Below are 21,429 nucleotides of genomic sequence, written 5' to 3' on the forward strand. Positions count from 1 at the left end.
AATATTTTCTCTTTCATCTAGGAACTCTGGAACCTGGCTATAATATTCTTAGGAGTTTTCTTTTTGGAATCTTTTTCAGGAGGTGATCTGTGAATTCTTTCAACATCTGTTTTGCCCCCTGCTTCTAAAACATCAGGGCAGTTTTTCTTGAGAATTTCTTGAAGGATGATTTCTAGGTTCTTTTTTGATCCTGGCTATCAAGTAGTCCAATAATTTTTAAATTATCTCTCCTCGATCTATTTTCCATATCAGTGGTTTTTCCAATGAGATATTTCACATTACGTTCTATTTTTTTCATTTTTTTTTTTTTGGATTTGTTTAATAGTATCTTGATTTCTCATAGTCATTAGCTTCCATTTGCTCCAGTCTAATTCTGAAGGAATGATTCTCGTCAGTGAGCTTTTGAGATTCTTTTCCCATCTGGCAAATTTGGCTTTTTAAGGCATTCTTCTCCTCATTGGCTTTTTGAGCCTCTTTTGTCATTTGAGTTAGTCTTTTTTTTAAGGTGGTATTGTCTTCAGTCAGGTTGTTCACTCTCTTTTCATGATTTCCTTGCATCATTCTCATTTCTCTTCCCAATTTTTCCTCTACTTCTCTTATTTGAAAATAAACTCTGCCCCCAGTAGGCTGATTGTAATCATATGGAGCCTGTGGTGAGAGAAGTTTGCTGAAGGGTGGAGCAGAGCCCACAGGAAGTTGGGAGTCAGAACTGCCAGGCAGTGGGAAGAGAGAGGATGGCAGGCAAGCAGACAGTTAGTCTTGTGAGTAAACGTCGTTTGTGGGAAGGCTAAAGGATGCTGTGACTCTGCTATTGCATCTTATTAACTGTGGAATCAGCTTGCTGGTTTTGGGATTCAGTTTTCTGGTGTCTAAATAAATGTTTTGCTTCTGTCTTCTATGTGGAGAGTCTCATATTTTGTGATAGCACTTTGCAGGTATATTTATTGTGACTGTGGGTGCTGTGAATATTGCATTGGTTCTATACAGGGGGAAGGCTTGGGGGATGGTGGTGCTTACTGTAGTGTTATTCTGTGTAGATTTCTTTGTTGCTGTGAAGGATTTGGCTTTGTGGTGTTTGGATAAATATTTACCTTCTGTCTTTCATGTGGAGTGTCTCTTTTATTTTGCAATTCATAATTATGCCAACACATTCATAGCTGCTCTAGGTGCTGTGAATATCACATTGGCCCTATAATATAGACTGACTGGGAACAGCCAGGTATATTGGGAGATTCATTTTATTGTCTTAATTATTTATAGGGCTGTGGTATAAATCAGAAACCAGAAGTTGTGAAGCATTTTTCTGGAAGGACTTTGTCAAATGATTTGAGGCTCTTATGATTAATTATATAATTTCCTATTATATATTGAATATGATAACCCATAGGGAAGATGTGGATAGATGAAACATTTATTAAATACTGACTGTGTGCCAGGCCCTGGACTAAGTGCTGGGGATTCAAATAAAACTAAAAAAGCCAGTGCTGCCATCAGATAGTTTACATTTTAATGGTAAAGATGACTCAGAAAGAGGAGCTAGAAGTATGGAGAGGATTAAGGCTTCTGGCAAGGAAGTAGAGAAGTATGGAGAGGGACGAGTGGTTCCAGGCGTCCTGGGAGCTGGGCCTGGCGATCCTCCCTGCTCCAGTCAGGATTGAGCCTCAGCATGGAGAGAGCTCCAGCAGGAGGAAGCCAAAGAGCTAGAGTGGAGTGTTTCTGTGAATGAATGAAGATTTATTAAGCCCTTGCTGTATGCAAAGCCGTGTGCTAAGAGCATAGATGGAGTTAAGCCAGACCAGCCTTGCTCTCATATTCTGAGGAAGGAGGTTTTAGTCGGAAGTTAAGATGGAAAGAAGAGAAGAATCTTCTTTAATGTTATTTCTGTGATGAAACCATGTCCATGACTTTGTTTGGTGGTGAGAACTTTCTCTTCTGGGTCTTTATTAACTGTGCCTGCTAAGGATGATGGGGCTGCAGCATGAGTAAAAACCATTTGTCAGGTTGCACCTGCACAGATACTGACTTTCTTGGATGGTGAATGAAATTGATGGCCTGGCGCTCTTGGACTTAGAAGCTGGGCCTGTCTGCCGTGAGGCTGGGGCACGGGGGGATGGCCCAAGCTCAGACTGAGACTCCGCTGGCGTATGCCACTTGCCCCTCAGGGGCTGCTCTGTTTGTTGAATGTGGTCAATCTCAAAGATGTTGAAAACGTATATTGATAAGTACAGGAGTACAGACGTTCAGTTGTTCTGATAGAAGTGCCAGCATAGGCTCTGAGAATTGAGTATAATAAAACATTTTGTATTTAGCATCATTAGGGTCTTAGATTGAAGCTAGTCCCTGTCTTCCTCGTGTTCCTGCGTCCACATGGGATTGATGTTTGTCTCTATCTGAAATTACAGAAGGGACATGGGTTTAAAGCCATAGTCACAGATTTTAAATTTACTTCATAATTGTATTTCTTTCCTCATGTCCCACCCGTTTAGGTACACCATCACCCTTGTTCCATTGACTCTCATTCATTTGTTCCTCCAATACCGTGTGTTCCAGTACCAGTCGTAGAGCCTCAAGTACTGTGTCCTGATACATTGAGACTATTTTATAAGAGACCAAAGATCACTTCAAATGGTAAGTAGAAAAGGAAACAAATCTGTTTGGAGTATTAGAAAATAATAAACATTGCTTCTTCCCTTCTTCCTTTCCTCCTTCCCCCCACTGCCCCCCATTTAACTTGTTTAAAAAATAAAAATTCTTGGTATATTTAAGCAGTTTTCTATGATTTGAATAAAATTTTGTAATTTGGATCAGTCTTTCTAAAAGTTGCTTGATTTACAAATAAATGAATATTTGCTTTCCAGTAGTCTGTACACTGTATTGTACATGATGGTCTCCATTTAGGGACAGGATTGTAGTGAAGCTGACTGACATTTTTTGGCAGCTCATTTTCATCCTCCTGTTTAGTCAGCTCCCATAAGATATGACCTATTGATTTGACTGTGTTTGACTAGATGATTTTGTTCTTTGTTTCAAAATAGAAACATGGAAACCCAGGGCCTGATTAAAGATTTAAGAGCCCATTGAGCTGCAGTCAGTCATCTATGCTCCAGCTCTTAAGTATCTCATGTGTGTTAGACCCTGGGCTAGGTGACGATGTGGAAATGCCCCTGCTCTCAAAGAGCTTCCAGGCTATGTGGATACAACACGTATGTATAGAGGTATGGACACCTAGGGAAATTAGGAAAGCCTGTATTTCAAGATGACATTAGAACTACACTTTGAAGTAAACTATAGATTCCCCAAAGCAGAGCTGAGGAGTGCCTTGTGGGCATATGGCACAGCTTCTGCAAAAACAGAGAGATGGGAGATGGAGAGTCACTTCTGGGAATCATTAAGAAGGCCAGGTTAGCTGCTCCCTAGTGTGCATGAAAGGGAGTAGTAGAGAATATGGTTGGAAAGATATGTTGTTTTTCCAGTGTGGTGGTTGTGGCAGCTAGCATTGCCAAAGAAAGGTATCAGTGAAAATGTAGGACTCGTTTGATGCTTGGTGTGGGGACAGCTTGTGGGGACGACTCCCTTGTTCTTGGGGAGAAGGCAGCCCACCTGAGACTGGGATAATTAAACTTTGCTCTATCTTTTACACACAAGTCCCTTGTTTCCTTGTCCTGTTGTTGATCGTGCCTTGCTAAAGCCTGCCCTTAGATTACTGGGATCCCCTTCAGAAGGTGCTGAAAATCAGCCTTGGAGAAAGTCACGAAACCATGGTGACTGGTCCACTCTGAATTTATGTCACCATTCTTATCTGGGCCCTTACTGCAGCAAGGTACTTCTTTCACACCTCCTGTGTGCCACAGTGGTTGTTCCAGACCTCTTTATCTCCCTTCCACCCTCCCATGGCACCCTCTTCTTACTGCCTCTGAGAGGAAGACAGCAGTCCATACTTGGCTGAAAAAATCAAAGCCATTTGACCAGACTCTCTCTTCTTTCTTCCCTTTCTTATCACTTAGATGCCTTCCCCATCTGTTTCCTCCTTCACCTCAGTTTCTCATGAAGAGGTGGCCCTTCTTTCAAGGCCTCCCTCTCTATGTATCCTTGATCTCATCTCTTCTTGTCTTCCATAGGAAATTCTCTCCTCCACCCCCAAGTGATCCCCGTTTTTTCTCTAGAGAAAACATTTTCAGAGGAACAAAGTGTACAAACCATAAATGAATTTCTAAAGAGAAAAAAAACCCAAACCTTTAGGCCCAGATGGATTTACCAGTGAATTCTGTCAACATTCAAAGAATAATAAATTCCACTGTTATGTAAATTGTAGCAAAAGAGGCTATTCTGTAAAAGTTCTTTTGTGACACAGATGTGGTCTTGTTACATAAACCAGGGAGAATCAGAGCAGGAAGAGAAAACCTTAGACTACTCTCCCTAATAAACAGATGCAGAAATTTTAAATAAAATATTATTATAGAGACTAAAACAATATTATTATCATGATTATACCATGTGGCCAAGTTGGATTTATACCAGGAATACAGGGTTGGTTTAATATTGGGAAAATTGTAAAGTTACTTTGTTATATTAATAATAAAATCAACAAAAAATCATGATTATATTAATAAAGGAAGAAAAAAGCCTCTGACAAAATAGATTACTGCCATTCAAAACACTAGAAAAAATGAGAATAAATAAATGAATCCTTGCTTAAAATGATAAATATTCTATGTCTAAAACCTAGAGAATTTGTAATAGATAAAGTAGAGTCTTTTACAGTATTTTCAGGGGTGAAACAAGGGTATCCATTGCTACCACTTCTATCTCACATAGTACTGGTTGTAACAAAAGACAAGAAAAAGAAATCGAGAGAATAACCATAGGTACAAAAGAAGCAAAATGATCACTCTTTGCAGGTAATAGAGTAATATACTTAAAGAACCCTAGAGAATCAACTCTTAGTTTCTTTTAAACCCCCAGCATTTCTGTTTCCTTCCCTTTAAATTTGGACGTCTTTCTTCTGATTGTTGATGGAATGTGTTTCTGAATCGAATTGTTAAATGTAATAACTATGATTCCTTTTTTAAGAAATTTTGTTTATTTTTAGTTTACATCATTCATTTCCAAAAGATTTTGAGTTACAAATTTTCTCCCCGTCTTTCCCCTACCCACCACCCCAGAACAGCAATCCCACTGTATACTCCCTCCCCCAATCTGCTGTCTCCTATATTCTCCCCCATTCCCCCTCCGACTTTCCAGTAGGACAAGATGGATCTTCCTCCCCCAGTGCCTATATATTTTATTTCCCATTTGCATGTAATAATGATAATAATAATAATAAATATATATTTTAAACATTTGATTTTACAACTTTGAATTCCAGATTTTTTCTCTTCTTCCTTCATCACCCACCCTTTCTGGGAAGATAAGCAATTCAATATAGGCCTAAGGTCACAGGGCTAGTTTTTTTTTGTGTTAAGTGTCTGAGGCTGGATTTGAACCCATGTCCTCTTGACTCCAGGGCCTGCGCTCTATTGACTGTGCTGCCTATACTCCCTGGTGGTAAGGTTTTTTAGTTTTTTGTTCTTCTGGGAGACTTGTGGTCCTTAGGGTTCTGCCTTTTCATCTTGTCTTTGAGTTTATGTGAGAGACAACAAGGAAACCTGTGTCTCTGAATCTTAAGCTGATCTCAAAGGCAGGATGCAAAGTCCCAGGTTAAGGTCTGCCCATTTGTAGCTTTCACCTTTCTTTGACCTTCCTGCCCAGCTGGCTCAGTGTCAGGTTCTTAATTTCTTGGTCCTTCCCCATCTGCTGGTCTCACGTCCACTTTTGTTGTCTTAGTTCCTCACTTTCTATTTACTCTGCCACTGCTTACATTTGAACTTTGGATTTTGCCTTTAGCTTATGTTTATGTTCTTTAAACTTTCAAGTTATTAAAAAAATATGATGTAGGGATTAGTGGAGTATAATCATCTAATTTGTATAGTGCTGACAATATGTACTCTGGGAAATTAGAGGAGGAAGGGTCAATATTGCCTGGAGTTACTGGAGTAAGTTTCCATGGAGGAGATGTTTGTGCTGTTGGATCAGTAGCATTTGGGAAGGGAGAGAGCGTGCTTGGGACAATGAATGAAAAGTGGGGGTGGGGTTTGCATATTAGGAGAATGGTGAGACTTATGATGAATAGGTTAATTGGGAGCAGATTAGTCTGTCACTGTTTTAGAAGAGGAGAAGCTGGAGTCCAGGAGACCAGTCTGGAAGACTCATTGTAGTCCCTTAGAGCTGGAAAAAAAACTTTTGAGCAGTGAAGATCCAAGGTCCTGGGTTTTCAGGTCAGGCTGGCTAAGGGCTTCTCAGGTATGCTTTAAAGAAGTGTCTTGTTTAGGTGTGGGTTGGATAAATCATCACCTTTGAGGCCCCTCATGTCACTTAGGTTCTGTAATCACAAGGAGTGACAGAGACCACTGTCTATCCTTGCCTAACTATCTTCTTCGACTTCTGTCCCATTCATCTAAAAGTTTACTGAGGCTTTTTCTTGAGTTCTATTGATGGCCTGAGTATTACTCCTGGAGCTAAGTGGGCTATCCTTTGCTATTCCATTGCTCTCACTACATGACTGGTCTGTCTTTTTTTTTAATTGAATTAAAATATTTTAATAAAAAAGTTATTCCAATGAAGAAAAACGGGTGTTAATTCATGAATGAATGACTAGAAAAGCATTAAGTTCTATGTGAATGTTATTGTGGCAAGTGCTGACATTTTTTTTCTCCCCAACTATTACCGTCATACAAGGAGATTTTTAACTTACACACACACACACACATACACACACACGTATATGTATATGCATATATGTACACACATATATGTATATAAAATTATTATTATTATTTAGTTTTCAACATTCACTTTTATAAGATTTTTGAGTTCCAAATTTTTTTCTCCCCCTTTTCTGGTCTCTTTTTTAAAAATTAAAATATTTTAATAAAAAAGTTATTCCAGTGAAGAAAAAAAGTGTTCATGAATGAATGATTAGAAAATCATTGATTAAGCCCTATGTGAATATTATTGTGCAAAGTGCTAAAATTTTTTTCTCTCCACATATGTGTGTGTGTGTGTGTGTGTGTGTGTGTGTGTGGAGATGGGGAGAGAGAGAGAGAGAGAGAGAGAGAGAGAGAGAGAGAGAGAGAGAGAGAGAGAGAGAGAAACAGTATTACTTAGTTTTCTGCATTCACTTTTATAAGATTTTGAGTTCCAATTTTTTTTCTTCTTCCTTCCTGGTCTGTCTTTTTTAGTTGGTGAAATTCTTTGTGATGCTTCTTCTACATAATTCTTAGCGATGTGTTGCGTTTCCTCATGCCTGCATGTCGGAAGTCTCTGTTGCCCTTTCTTGAAGGGGTAGTGTGATATAGCAGCCCAAAAGTCTGTGACGTTCAGTCCTTTGTTAGGAGAGCCCTCAGCTCCAGGAGGAGTGAGCTGAGTGTCCTGCTCTGCTCTGTCTGCAGTCTTGTGTTATGTTTTGGGCATCACATTGGAGGAAGGGCTTAAAGCAGCTGGGAGCAGAGACTGGTTTTGGGATCAATGATTGTGCTTTCAGCTCTGAATATTTCAGCTCTGAAGTGGCAGCAAGTTCTCTAAGTGACTATATCTTGTTGGCCATTTGGAATTCAGGTTAGAGCAGGAGGTGTCCATTTGGGAGGTGTTCACATAGAAGTGAGGATTAGTGACTGATGCATGTTCTGTGGGCAAGAGTAGGTAGGGAGAGGAGCAGAAGCCCAGGCTGATCCTTTGGAAACGTGATAATTTTAGGGGATGAAGATGAGAAACAAACCAGTCTGACAAAAAAAAAAGGCATGTATTTTTTCCTTTCATTTGGCTGTTGGATTTGGCCTTTCTTTGTCCTTCCACTTTCTGGTCCAAGCTCTCTCTACCTCATGCTCTGATTCTAGGTAGTAGTTGCTAATATAGATATTTTATTATAATCATAACTAGCATTTATATCACATTTCTATGATGTTTGCATAGTGCTTTATTTATATTGTCTCATTTCATTCTCCTAATAACCCTTGTAAGTAGGTGCTTAGTCTTATTTTGTAGATGAGGAAATGGAGGCAAAGAGATTAAATGACTTGTCCAGGCTAAATGTCTGAGCCTGAATTTGAATTCAGGACTTCCTGAGTCCAAATCTAATACTCTTAGCCAGTGTGTCATATAACTGCTTCTGATACCACGAATTTAGTTAAAAATGTTTATTAGATGCCTCCCTCCCTTTATCCATATATCTCTCTTCTTCTTGCATATACGAGAAGCAGAGGAGTTATTTCCTTGCACTTCTTTCCCATATTTTTCGTTAATGTTTTTCTTTCTATTGTCCCTTTTCTTTTCTGTCAAAACTTAGAAAACAGAAACTACGCCCTGGCTGAATTTGTTTTTCTTTACTCTGTGACCTCTGAAGGCATTAGTATTTTGAAAGGAGATTTGTCTCTTCTCCCCATATGTAAGCATCATTGTTTAGCTACTTCTAGTTGTTTAAATGTATTTACTTTTCTGGATATTTTTTGATTCTTGTGTTTATCTTTCAGATTTTCTATGCAGGTCTGATCTTTTCACCAGAAATTCTTATGTCTGCCATTTTATTAAAGGTCCATTTTTCCCTCTGTGGGATTATATTTGATTTTTACTGGATAGGTTATTCTTGGTTTAAGTTCATATTCTTTACCTTCTGGAATATTGTATTCCAAGTTTTTTGCCCCTTTATCGTGGGGTCTGCTAAATTGTCTGTAATCCTAACTATGGCTCCTTGGTATTTGAATTTTTTCCTTCTGGATGCTTGCAGTATTTTTTCTTTGACCTAGAAACTCTGGGTTTTATCTGTGATATTCCTGGGAGTTTTCATCTTGAAGTTCTTTCTATTTCCTCTTTGCTCTCTCATTCTAAGAAATCTGGACAGTTTTCTTTTAAGATTTCTTAAAATAGTCTAAGCTTTTTGTTTTTTTTGGTCAAGGAATTCAGAAAGTCCATTGATTCTAAAATTCCCTCCCCATATGTTTTCTATGACACCTGTTTTAAGTTATGGGATATCTTATATTTTCTTCTTTTTCAGCCTTTTGAGTTTGTTTTAATATTTCTTGTTGCCTTATGGGATTTTGTTCATTTGAATTTTCAGAGAGTTTATTATTGGGTAGGGTTTTGTGAGGATCAAATGAGATAGTATTTGTTAAGTGTTTAGCACATTGTAGACACTTAATAAATACTCGTTTCCTCCCTCTCTCCCTTTCTTCTTTCCTTTCTCACTCCCCTCCATTCCTCTCTCCCATAATTATAGATTCCCCTTTGATCTGGGAATCTTGTCTTGGTTATTCCTTTGAAAGGTGGGCAAGATGCTTCAATTGAGATCCTGCTCAGCTCCTGGGGTCTGAGCCCCACTGTTGTTAATGACTTCCGAATTTCCTTCTTTCTTGAATGCCACAGAGGGCCTTCCTACTCAACAATACCATCCTTGTGTACAGGTCTCCTTCCCATTCTATCCTGGATTTATGACCCAAACCTGGATAGTGGGCACATAGCACGGCCTTGTCTCCCCTGTGACACCCCTGGATGGGTCTTGGACCTCCTCTTGCCCCAGGGTATTGCCTCTCGTTGGGTGTGTAGTCCTGGCCTAACCCCATCCCCAGTATCTACAGACCTCCATGTATAGGGCCTAGCCCAGCTGGGCTGGACAAATTTTTTGTATGTTGTCATCAGAATTCATTCTGGTGCATTTTGTAGGTGTTTTTGGAGAAGTTTTGTGGAGGAGGACTCAACTGTAATGTTTCTTCACCCTTGTCATTTTCCTCCATCTCTGTGGGTGACTGTTGCTGGGTCCCACACTCTGTGTTATTTCTTGGCTTCCAGGATATTCTCCTAGTGGCTTTGAAATTTCCCAAGAACATGTATGAACACATGCTGATCTCGGGACTGCTGCATAACAGTGCTTCTCCATGTTTATGTGTAAATGCTGAAGTTTTGAGTATAATACAGTGGTCAGTATACTGAGAGAAAACACACACACACACTTTAACTTTAATATTCAATACCTTAAAAATTTTTTTTTTCCCTTTTAGTGAGTTCCAACTTTAATTCTGGCATCTCTCATGTCAGCTGGTCTGTCCCTGTGGAGTCGCATTCACACCGAGATTTGCCAGTGCCCACTGGGACATCACAGCATCTAGATTCCCAGGAGAAAACTGTCAGTCAGGTTGAGAGTACCTCTCAGCAACGGGAGGAGCAGACCTCTGAGAGTACTTCAGGGACTTTGCAGAAGTCAGAGCAAGCTGAGGAGAAATCAGTATCACCAGCACTTCCCTCTGCTACTTCCTGTTATAAAGAGGATTTCAAAATCATCTCTGAACGTGTTCAGAGGCTAATAGATCATTGGGATTCGCATCGCCTTGAGGACCATGCCCATGCTGTGCCTTTGCCTGCCCCTACACCTGTGTCTGTGGATAAAGATGGGAAGAAAAGCAAACCCACAGTTTCAAACATTAAGGAGACGTCTGAAAGTAAATCAAAAACAGACAAAGGTCTCCACATGCTGCTGGTGGAGGCAGAGAATATCGCACGGAAGCGGGTTAGCAGTTCCCCATCTCTTTACCCTGACATTGCATCTCCTCGGCTCAGCAGACTGGACAGCAGCAAGGAGGCCCCTCCGACTAGGGTTTCCCTGGGGCTTTCCCAGAGGTTAACGTGGGATGAAGATGTGACCCCTGTTACGAAGGTGGAGACTAGTACAGTCAGTTATTTCACTTCCCAGAGAGATGCTAGGAAAACTTGTGCTCAGGAAATGGAGAGGAAGGCCAGAGTGGCCTTGAAGGAGACGCTCAGAAAGTATGAAACAGTGCGGTCAGTGCCGAGATGTGAACATGGCCGAAGTAGTGCTTTCTTTGGGGATGAAATTTCAGTGCCTGTGTTACCTTTTACGAGCAGCAGTTCAAGCAGTGACTCCAGTGATGTGAGAGTTTCTTACATTTGGGATCCTGTTTCTGATTCCTTTTTTGGGTACCTGCCCAATATCCCAGCCCATGTGTACATGGGAGACACGCGAGAGAGAGAGGTCATTTCTGATAGTGACGATGGCTGCAGCAGCGATGACTCCTTGGCTGCCCATGTGCGGCATCTGCTGACGTGTGACAGCCCGGGGAGGTTGGCCACACAGATGCTTCGGGATGCAGAGGAAGAGGAGTGCAGGGTCCGCGCACGTGGTAAGAGTCCCCCTGCCTTGTCACCTCCTGACGTAGGCGTTTTCTGTGCTCTAGAATTCAGAGGTACTTAGATTTTAAAGGAATGTTTGGTAACCCAAACAAATGCCTATTTGGTGGAGTTTCACATGTGTCATCATGTTAGAAACATTTTTAGGTGGTGGAATGAAAATTTTTTTGGCCAGTTAGCAACTAATAGAGCAGGTCCGCTCTGTGTCTATATCTGTAGCTGTGTCTAAATGTTTTAGTTCAATTTATTTTAGTGATAACTTTTGTTGTTTTAACCGTAGAGCATAGTCGTTTCCTAATCCCTTCCCCTCCCTGGTGGTGAAGGAACATAGGTGCAGAACCTTGACAGAGTTGGCCAGTGTTCTCTCTAGTCCCTTACCTTTTTCTCCAGGACCAAGATTAATCATTAGTCATTGCAGTTGTCTATCATTTCAATTAATTTTCAGTTGTGTTTTTTGAGCACACACTTCTTGGTTGGGGAAACATCCACAGTATTCTAGTGGGGAGAGAACCTGTCCTTGTGTCAGGAAGACCTGGGTTCAAATCCTGATTAGGAAACAATAGTGAATGAGTCTCAGTTAAACTGTCTCAGACACTCAGGGTATAAGTTGTGGAGCAGTGACCAATTTGTCTCTCTCCTCACTGATAGTTTGCTCCTCATTTGCAGTGATTGTCTCCCCAAGACAGTGGGTCCTGTGGGAGGTAGGTCTTCATGGTTGAAAATGGGAACCGCTAATTTTTTCATCATAATAAAACGAAAATGAAACCCTGACAGTGTAGTTGAATTCCTGTATTTATTCCTTATCTCCATTGCTTTCTTCCCAGCCTGGAATCTAAAGTTTAATTTGGCTACTGAGTGTGGGGACTTCATGACAGAGCTGGATGAAGCCGACATGAGGAAGGTGGAAGAGATCAAGGCTGGCCTCTTTGGGTGTGGGAGGCCACGGGACCTACTCCAGGTATGCAGGAGAACCCAGGCTGCGTGAGGATGTGCTTCAGTTAATTAGCTGATCTTCCAAGGATTTGGAAAGTGACCACTTTATGCCAGGCACTTTGCCAGGCACTGGAAATTAAAAAAGGGGAAGATTCCTGCTGGTAGTGAGCTGACATTTTATTGTCAGGAGTTGAGGCCAAGCGTGTAGACACAGAATATACAAAATAAATACAGTGTGATTTGGGTGTGGGGTGGGAGAGGCAGTGACACTTGAATAGAGCTCTGGATTGGCATCCATCACTAGCTGGCACACTGGATGGAGTGCTGGACTTGGAATCAGGAAAACCTGAGTTCAAATCCAACTAAAGGCATTGCTAGCTGTGGGATCTGGGGCAAGTCACTTAACCTCTTTTTGCCTCTGTTTCTTTACCTGTAAAATAGGGATAACAATAGCTTCTACCTCGCAGGTTTTTTGTGGTCAGGATCAGATGAGATAATATTTGTAGAGTCCTTAGTGTCATGCCTGGCACATAGTACATAGTGTTTCAGTGCTAGTTATCATCATCATCATCATCATCCCCAGAATCTCCATTTTGGAGAAGAGCCCAGAGACTTTCCACCCCTCAGTCCGTGTCACTGTCTCAACTCTCTTCTCCCTCTACACCTGCAGGCCCCTTCTTCCATTGATGAGTTGTTTCCAGAACCTCCATTACCCAGACGGTAATCCCTCAATATCTGGACTTTGCTACCACCCTTGTGTGAGGGTACTGCCTCTGTCTTCCAACTTTTCAGCACCCCCTTTCTGTGTGGTATCCCCTCATTAGAATGTAAGCTCCTTGAAAGCAGGGACTGTGGTGACATCCCCCATGTTTCATGCAGTGGGTGGCACAGAGTAAGTACTTCCTAACTGCTTGTGACTGACTGGCTGACTGAGCTTTGGTGGATGCTAGAGATTTGGAGAGGCAGAGATGAGAATCAGTTCTAGGCATTAGGGGCAGGCTGTGCACAGAAAGGGAGGGAAGAGTGGGATACTCTGTGTGAAGCCCAGTGAGAGGGCCCTTCTTGTGGGATTAGGGGGGAACCCATGCTGGGGAGCGTTTTCAACTGAGCCAGTCAGAGAAGTTGATCTTGGCTCCTAGATACAGTAGGGAATTACTGGAGCATATGGAGCTGGACTGACAGGTCTGTATTGATTTCAGGCAATTATTAATTTGTCTGATACTAATTGGTGTTACAATTTTTGGTGAATTTAGATTGCATTTGTTTCACTTTTGGTACAGTTGATGTTTGGTTGTCAGTCAATCTACAGTTATTAACTCAGAGGTTATATATATATAATTCCTGCCTACCCCCGACGCCCCCTCAAAAAAAGGGCAGTTCTTGTCCTCGAGGATCTTACATTCTGATGGCAGAAGACAGCATGCCAAAGGGAGCTGGGAAGTGGAGCATGACTATAGGAGGAACCACTCTATGGCTGGAGGGGCACACAGTATTTATTTTTGAAAGCTTGCCTTTTCACAGCTTTTAAAAAAAATATTTATTTTGTAAAACATTCATCTCCCCCCTAGTTTTTTTGCTCTCCTTGTAATTTTACCTTTATTTTATTCATGCAAAAACTCTTAAAATTACATTCATGTAATCATGTGATCCATTTTACTTCCTGTGATCTTCTCTGTCCCTTGTTTGGTTCCATATCCATCGATGGAACAAGTAAACTTTCCATACTCCTCTACTTGATTGATAATCAAACTTTATGTCTAAATAATGTATCTATTTTGAGCTGATGGTGGTATATGGTGAGAGATTCTGGTCTTTGCCTAGTTTCTGCCAAACTGCGGTCCATCAGTTTTTGTCAGATGTTGAAATCTTGCCCCCAGATTTGGATTTATCCAACTCTAGATTACCTTGGTCATTTACTACTGTGTATTGTATACCTAATCTATTCCACTGAGCCACCATTCTTTCTTAGCCAGTAACAGATTCATTTTGATGATTACTCTTTGTAGTATAGTTTGAAATCTGGTGCTGTAAGACTGTCTTCCTTCACAGTTTTTTCACTGATTTCCTTGATATTCTTGACCTTTTGTTCTTCAGATGAATTTTGTTGTTTTTTTCTAGCCTTATATAATTTAATTCTGTGGTAGTTTGATATGGCACTGAATAAGCAAATAAATTTAGGTATAATTGTCACTTTTATTATATTGGCTCTGCCTACTCATAAGTAATTAATATTTCTTCAATTGGTTAAATCTATCTTTGTGTGAAAAGTGTTTTGTAGTTTTGTTCATACAGTTCCTGGGTGTGTCTTGGCAGGTATTTTATAATGTCTGCAGTTTTTTAAAAATGAAATTTTTCCAATTTCTCCTGCTGGGCTTGGTTAGTTAATATATAGAAATGCTAATGATTTATGCATGTTAAATATCCTACAACTTTTCAATTGTTTTAACTTCTTTGTTAGTTGATTCTCTAAGGTTCTTATACCATCATACTGTTTGTAAAGAGTGATAATTTTGTTTCCTTTTTGTCTATTCTTATTCCTTCAGTTTCTTTTTCTTGTCTTATTTCTATAGCTAGCATTTTTGGTACAGTATTGACTAATAATGGTAATAATGGATATCCTTCCTTCACCACTCATCTTATTAGGAAAGTTTCTAGTTTATCTCCATTACAGATAATACTTGTTCTTGCTTTTACATAGATACTACTTATTTTAAGAAAAACTCCATTTATTCCTCTTTCTAGTGTTTTTTAGGTGGTGTATTTTGTCAAAAGTCTTTTTCTGAATCTGTTGACATAGTTGAATAGTTTTTATTGTTTTTGTTACTGATATGGTCAAGTATACTTATAAGTATATTTATAGTTTTTCTAATACTGAGCCAGTCCTTTATTCCTGCTATAAATACCACCTGATCAGAGTGTTATTGTTTATTATATTGTATTATATTGTCATAGTCTCCTTAGTAGCACTTTATTTAAAATTTTTGCATTAATATTCATTAGGAAAACTAGCCTACAATTTTCTTTCTGTTTTTATTCTCTTTGGTTTGGGTATCAAGACCGTATTTGTGTCATAGAAATAATTTGGTAGGACTCCTTTTTTTATGTATTTTTTCCAAACAGTTTATATAATATTGGAATTAAATGTGTGGAAGAACTTACTTATAAATCATCTGGTCCTGGGGACTTTTTCTTAGGGAGCTCATTTATGGCTTGTTCACTTTCTTTTACAAAGGCAGGAATATTTAAGTATTCTATTTCCTCTTCTAATCTGGGCAACTTATGTTGTTTGTAAATATTCATCTATATTACTTAAGTTATCAACTTATTGGCATATAGTTGGGTAAAGTAGCTTGTAATAATTGCTTTAATCTTATCTTCATTGGTGGTACATTCATCCTTTTCATTTTTGATACCAATGATTTGATTTCTTTTTTTTTCTCATATCATATTAACCAAAGGTTTATCTGTTTTATTATTTTTGTTTCATAAAATCAGCCTTTTTTATTTTTTAGTTCAATTTTTTTTAGCTTTAAATTTTACTAATCTCAGGGGTGGCCAGGTGGCTCAGTGAGTAAGAGCACTGGCCCCAGTGTCGGGATGACCTGGGGATCGAATCCGGGCTCAGATACTTAGCATCACACCCAGAAATAACTGGCCGTGTAACCTTGAGCAAGTTACTTAACCCCGATTGCTTTAAAAAAATTTTTTTTTTTTTACTAATCTCTTTGGTTTTCAGTGTTTCCATTTTAGTGTTTAATTGGGGGTATTTAATATGCTCTTTTTCTAGTTTTTTGAGTTGCATATCCAATTCCTTGATCTCTTCGTTTTCTTTTTTCTTGATGTTAGCATTTAAAGATACAGATTTTCTGATAAGTACTACTTTTCTTGCCTTCCTTAAATTTTGGTATATCTCATTGTTTTTGTTATCTTTAGTGAAATTATTGATCGTTTCTTTGATTTGTTCTTGGACCTACTCATTCTTTAGGATTAAATTATTTGGTTTCCAATGAATTTTTAATCCATACTTCCAAGGCCCTATGTTAATTATAGTTTTTATTATATTTTGGCTTGAAAAGAGTATGTTTAATATATCTGGTTTTCTGCGTTTATTTGTGAGGTTTTTTACATGTTCAATTTTTGTGAAAGTACCATGTGCAACTGAAAAAATGTATATATTCCTTTCTATTCCCATTCAGTTTTCTCCAGAGGTCTGTCATATGTAACTTTTCTAAAATTCTATTCAGTTCTTAACTTCTTATTTTTTTTGTTTAGATTTATCTAGTTCTCAGAGGAATAAATTGAGGTGTGCCACTGGTATAGTTTTAATGTCTTTTTCCTCTGTAACTCATTTAACTTTTCCTTTACTATTTGGATGTTATGCCATTTGCTGCATATATGTTTAGAATTCATTTTACTTTATTGGTTGTGGTTCCTTTCATCAAAATGTGGTTCCCTGATTATCTCTTTTTAATTAGGTCTGTTTTTGCTTTTTTCTTTGAGATCATACTTGCTACCCCTGCCTTTTGTAAAAAAAATTCAGCTGAAACATAATGCATTCTCCTGCAGCCCCTTACTTTAACTCTGTGTGTTTTTCTGTTTCAAATGTGTTTCTTGTAAACAATATATTGTTGGATCTTGATTTCTCATCCATTCTGTTATCTACTTCCGTTTCATGGGTGAGTTCATCCCATTTATGTTCACAGTTAGGATTACTAACTGTGTATTTTTCCTCCATCCTGTTTTCTTCTGGTTAGCCTTCTCTCTCTCTTTTTACACTGTCCTTCCTGAAAAGTCTGTTTTATTTCAGACTGCTATGGCCTCTCTTATTTCACTTTCCTTCTTATGGCTTCCCCTCCTAATTGGGGTAGAATATTTTCCATACTCAACTGAAAGCGTATATATAGTCTCTCCTCTTTGAACTAGTTCATATAGAAGTAGAGTTCAAGCATCCCCCTCTTTTTCCCTTTTACTGTAAATTTTTTTTACATGCCTCTTTTATGTGAAATTGTTTCTTTCCTTTTCTCCTCCCAGTGCAACCCTCTTTCTCACCATTTCATTGTTGAGGTCCTCCTAACGTAATTGGCTCACTTCTGCACTTTCTCTTTCTTTCTCTGCATAAACTTCTTTTACTTGTCCTAATAATGATAAAGTTCTTTAGAGTTGCATGTATCATCTTCCCACACAGGAATATGAATAGTTTGACCTTATTAGGTCCCTTTCCTGTCACTGCTTTTCTGTTCCGTGTTCTGGTCCTTCCCTAGGAAGGGCCCCTGCAAGCCCCAGCACTCATCAGTGTCTGGAGCTGCAGCTCAGGACTGTGTAATGGGGGGTGGAATTACTGAAGAGCTCCTAGTTCTGTGCTCATTGCTTGCCCAGGTGTCCCCTGCAATCTCTGTCTCTGAACCTTGAGAGTTCTTGGGACTGGCAGTACCACATCGAAGGCCCACATTCGGTGTGGCCACCACCCGTCCTTTGGACCAGCCCCCGTCCCAGTGTCATAGACCTCTCTTTCCAACTTCCTGAATTGCCTTGGCTTGGAAAATGGCTCATCCCAACCCTTTGTTGTCTGTGTTGCTCCCAAATTCACTTTGATGCCTTAGAATTGTGTGGAGGGAAATGTTGAGAGAGTTCAGCTGGCGTGCGCCCTCCGCTCTGCTGACTTGGCTCCACCTTTTCTCAGCTCTTTCTGATTGGTTTTATCCCTTTTTGCTGCTGATGAAGAAGGTCATTCCCAAGTTTTCCTTGCTCACATTGTCCCGATTTTCATCACTAGGTAGTCGTGTTTGGTCCAGTTCTTAATTCTTCTCTGTATGCTGGAGAGTAAGATGTGGTCAGTTTTCTTTTCTTGTAAAATTCTGGATCTAGCGCAGAGATTCTTGATCTTTTTTTGATTCCTTGACTCCTCTATGAGCCTATGGACCCTTCTCGAATAATTTTAAATACACAGAGAAGAAAGCACATAGAATTACAGAAGAAGCCAGTTGAATTGAAATAGTTACCAAATATGAAAAAAAAATTCATAGACTCTAGGTTAAGAACTCTTGACTTTAGCAGAAGGAAGCCTTCCCCAACTCTCTTAATGCTAGTGCCTTCCCCCTGCTGATTATTTACAGCTTGTCGTGTTGTAGCTTGTTTGTACAAAGCTGTCTACATTTCTCTGCCCCTTAAGTGAGGGAAGGGGTTGTCCTTTTGCCTTCTTTGTGCAGCAGGGGCCTGGCCCGTAGGAAGTACTTCATGCATGCTTATTGCTGACTAACTGCCAAAAGGGTGGCGTTAAGAAAAGCCTGACTAAGAAGAGAATACGTGTTGAATTACTTTATCTCAGCCCTAGGAAGGCCCAAGACTGAAATTTTGAGATCATATTTGAAGGTGTGTAATAATAGATATTAATGAATCAAGAAAGGTCTTTCTCTGTAATACCTATAACAGTTGATGTTCCTATTGGTTCTGTCCTTACCTAAATGCAGTTCAGTACACATCAGTACACAAATGTGGAAGATGTACAGTGTAGATCTGGCTTTATGTAAGGAAAATAGTCTCAGATTCTATCACTACCACAGAGGCTGTACAACTATACCTCTGAGGAAAATTCCCATTTATTTTTCTCTTTCCTTGGATCTTAATCAGTAATCCTGTATTTGCTTGTACTTAGTTCACCGGTGGTTAACATAGTGCCTGGCATATAGTAGGCACTTAATACACGCCTTGTCTCTTCATCTTCTATCCATCTTCTTTGTCTTCTCTCTGTCTTTCTGTCTCTGTTTGTCTATATAGTCATTCATCCCTCTGTCTTTCCATCATCTCTATTATCTATCAGTCTGATTAGCTAATCTCTCCTTTCTGTCCATCCATCCATCTATAGCTTTCTGTGGATCTGACTGTCTCTGTATGTGTGTGCATGTATGTATGTGTGTATGCATGCATGTATGTATGTGTATTTCTCTCTTTCTTTCCCATCTGTCTTTTTTTAAGCAGTGGGAGAATCTCAGACCTGGAAGGGAGATTGGAGGCTGCCTAGTCCAACTCGTACCTGAGATAAAATGTCCTCGATAGCACTCCCAACACACAGTTGTTCATAAAGTCTTTGCTTGAGGGGCTGCAGTGAAGAGCAGTTTCCCAAGGCAGGCCATTTTATTTTTGGAAAACTAATTTTGGGGAATTTTTTTCTGATTTGAGGTCAGATTTTGGCTCTGCAACTTTTGCCTTTTGTTCCCAGGTCAGCGCTATGGTGGAAAGAGCACTGGTTTGGGAGGAGACGAGTGGATGAGCTGAGTTGGAACCTTGGATGTTCTCCTTCTTACCACTGTGATTTCGGGGAGGCCCCTTGACCTGCTGGGCCCTTCCTTTGTTCTTTCTGTAAAATCGTGGTTTTGACCGAGATGATCGCTAAGGTCCTTCCGCCTTTAATCCTTGGATCTTTTCTAATGTTAGGAGGAGGGCCTGGTTTTTCCAAGCTCTTTTATCACCTTTTCTGTCGTGTGGGGAAATGTTCATTACCATGACACATGTCGTGCCACAATCGTGCCACATCTTAGAGATTAAGCTGCTTTTCACATAGTGGTTTTGAACTACTTTAACAAAGCTTTTGTATTTTCTTAGGGTTTACCTTGTGCAGTGGGGATAAGAAACATCTCAGAAACATGTGATCATCTCCTTATTGAGGCTCATGAGAATGGCTGCTTCAGAACTGTGGCTAACGAACAGTTTGGTGGCTCTTTTCGAGATTTTAGACCTGATGTGTCTCCAGAGATGAGTGAAAGGCAGTTGGCAGCATCTTGGAGCACGTGGTATGGCTGTCATACAAAGCCAGATCTCCAGATCTCTCAGTCACAACCCTGGAGCGCTTCTAGGCCGGGAAGTCACCAGCCCCTACCAAGCTCCATGTCTGAGTCTCGTGATGTTAACGGGGGGACTCCAAGGTCGTTCCATGAAGAGAAGGAAGCCCATCTGGGGGCATCAGTGGCACTTGCCCCTGCTAGCCTTACTTGTCGTCCACCCTCTGGCTTCTGCTCCGAGGCTCTCAGACGTTCCCGAGGCTTCTCTGGTGCCCCAGAGATCCCAGCTGACCGAGAACGAAGCCCTCCCGTTGTCGCACACGGACCTTCCGTGCCGGTATCCAAGAACCCTCCCCCAGCTTCAAAAAGAACACTGGTGAGAGGCCTAAGGAAAGATCCAGTGCTCACAGGGAGTCACCACGATCCAGTATCCAGGGATTCGTCTGCTGTCACAAGAAGCTTTCAAGAGAAAGAACCCCCAACAACATCAGCTATTAAAACTCCTGCCGAGCCTCAGTCCAATATCAAGAAGAGTCGGCCTTCTGACAACCAAGACCTTGCCAGAGGATTGAGTCCCAAGTCGCTTGGAGTAAGTGAGAAAGATGTAAATGTCACTGCAGGATCCCCTTCTGGCACTTCCCCCAGGGAGCAAGCCAAACGTTATCAGCCTGCAGATTGCAGGGTGAGTCCCACACACTCCTCACAGACTCCTCTTTCTCAACGTCAGGGTAGTACAGTGGGAAAGCAGGATCAGCTGAAGCAAAAAACGTGTTCTTCTGACTTGACAGATGTTGGAGTAGAGCCGAACGTGACTGTCCGACCACACTCCCCAGCTCCAGGAGAAGTAGCACCTGCCCCTTCTTTATCTTCATCTCCAAAACAAAGAGCAATCTCTTATCTTCGGATAACTCTCTCTCCCAAGGCTTCCAATGCCAAGCTGAATGGTGAGACCTTCAGGAAAGGACAGCATGCACTCGACAGCGGTGCCAGAACAAGACTTACTGATTCACTGAGTGTTAACATTTCTGCCTCAAAGTCAAGATCTCTTGTGCCTTTGGAACCAGCCCCTCAGGAATTGGCTATGATACCATTACCAGATAAAAAAGAATTTTTAAACTGTATACATGACAAGACTAACCAGCCCTCAAAATCCTTTTCAAGGCAGACCCAGGTTAATATTTCAGATTTGGATGCTTATTCACATTCTAAAGGAGTCCAGAACACTCAAGACTGGTAAGTCCCAGGCAAGCTGATTGAAGTTATCATCAAGAATGTTAGAGTAGATCTAACTCAGTGGGGAAGAAGGTAAAATAATTTATTTGGTTAGGTATTTGAGTGTGTTAGGTGCTATAGCAGCAAACACGGTAGCACACCCAGGATGTAGCACAGGTTCTTAGATCTGCTTTTCTAAAGGAAAACAAGCCAAATAGGGTTAACAATCTTACTTTAATCAAACATAGATATCATTCACTTAGTTCAGGGGAAAAAGTCA

The 21,429-nt window shown here is 40.3% G+C and overlaps 1 protein-coding gene across 1 annotated transcript in view; it reads left to right on the forward strand.

Annotated features, from left to right (window-relative positions):
* ALMS1 (ALMS1 centrosome and basal body associated protein) overlaps positions 1-21,429 on the forward strand; it is a 146,315-nt gene that overhangs the window by 64,232 nt on the left and 60,654 nt on the right. The window contains exons 5-8 of the mRNA XM_069067353.1: positions 2,487-2,628; positions 10,086-11,222; positions 12,054-12,187; positions 19,762-21,170. Coding sequence (XP_068923454.1) covers positions 2,487-2,628; positions 10,086-11,222; positions 12,054-12,187; positions 19,762-21,170 — 2,822 coding nt within the window. The remainder of the gene's footprint in view (positions 1-2,486; positions 2,629-10,085; positions 11,223-12,053; positions 12,188-19,761; positions 21,171-21,429) is intronic.

This window comes from Petaurus breviceps, unplaced genomic scaffold, assembly GCF_028583685.1.
Source record: "Petaurus breviceps papuanus isolate PSGF00001 unplaced genomic scaffold, PetGlider_PUasm1.0 139, whole genome shotgun sequence".
In the NCBI taxonomy this organism is placed as follows: Eukaryota; Metazoa; Chordata; class Mammalia; order Diprotodontia; family Petauridae; genus Petaurus; species Petaurus breviceps.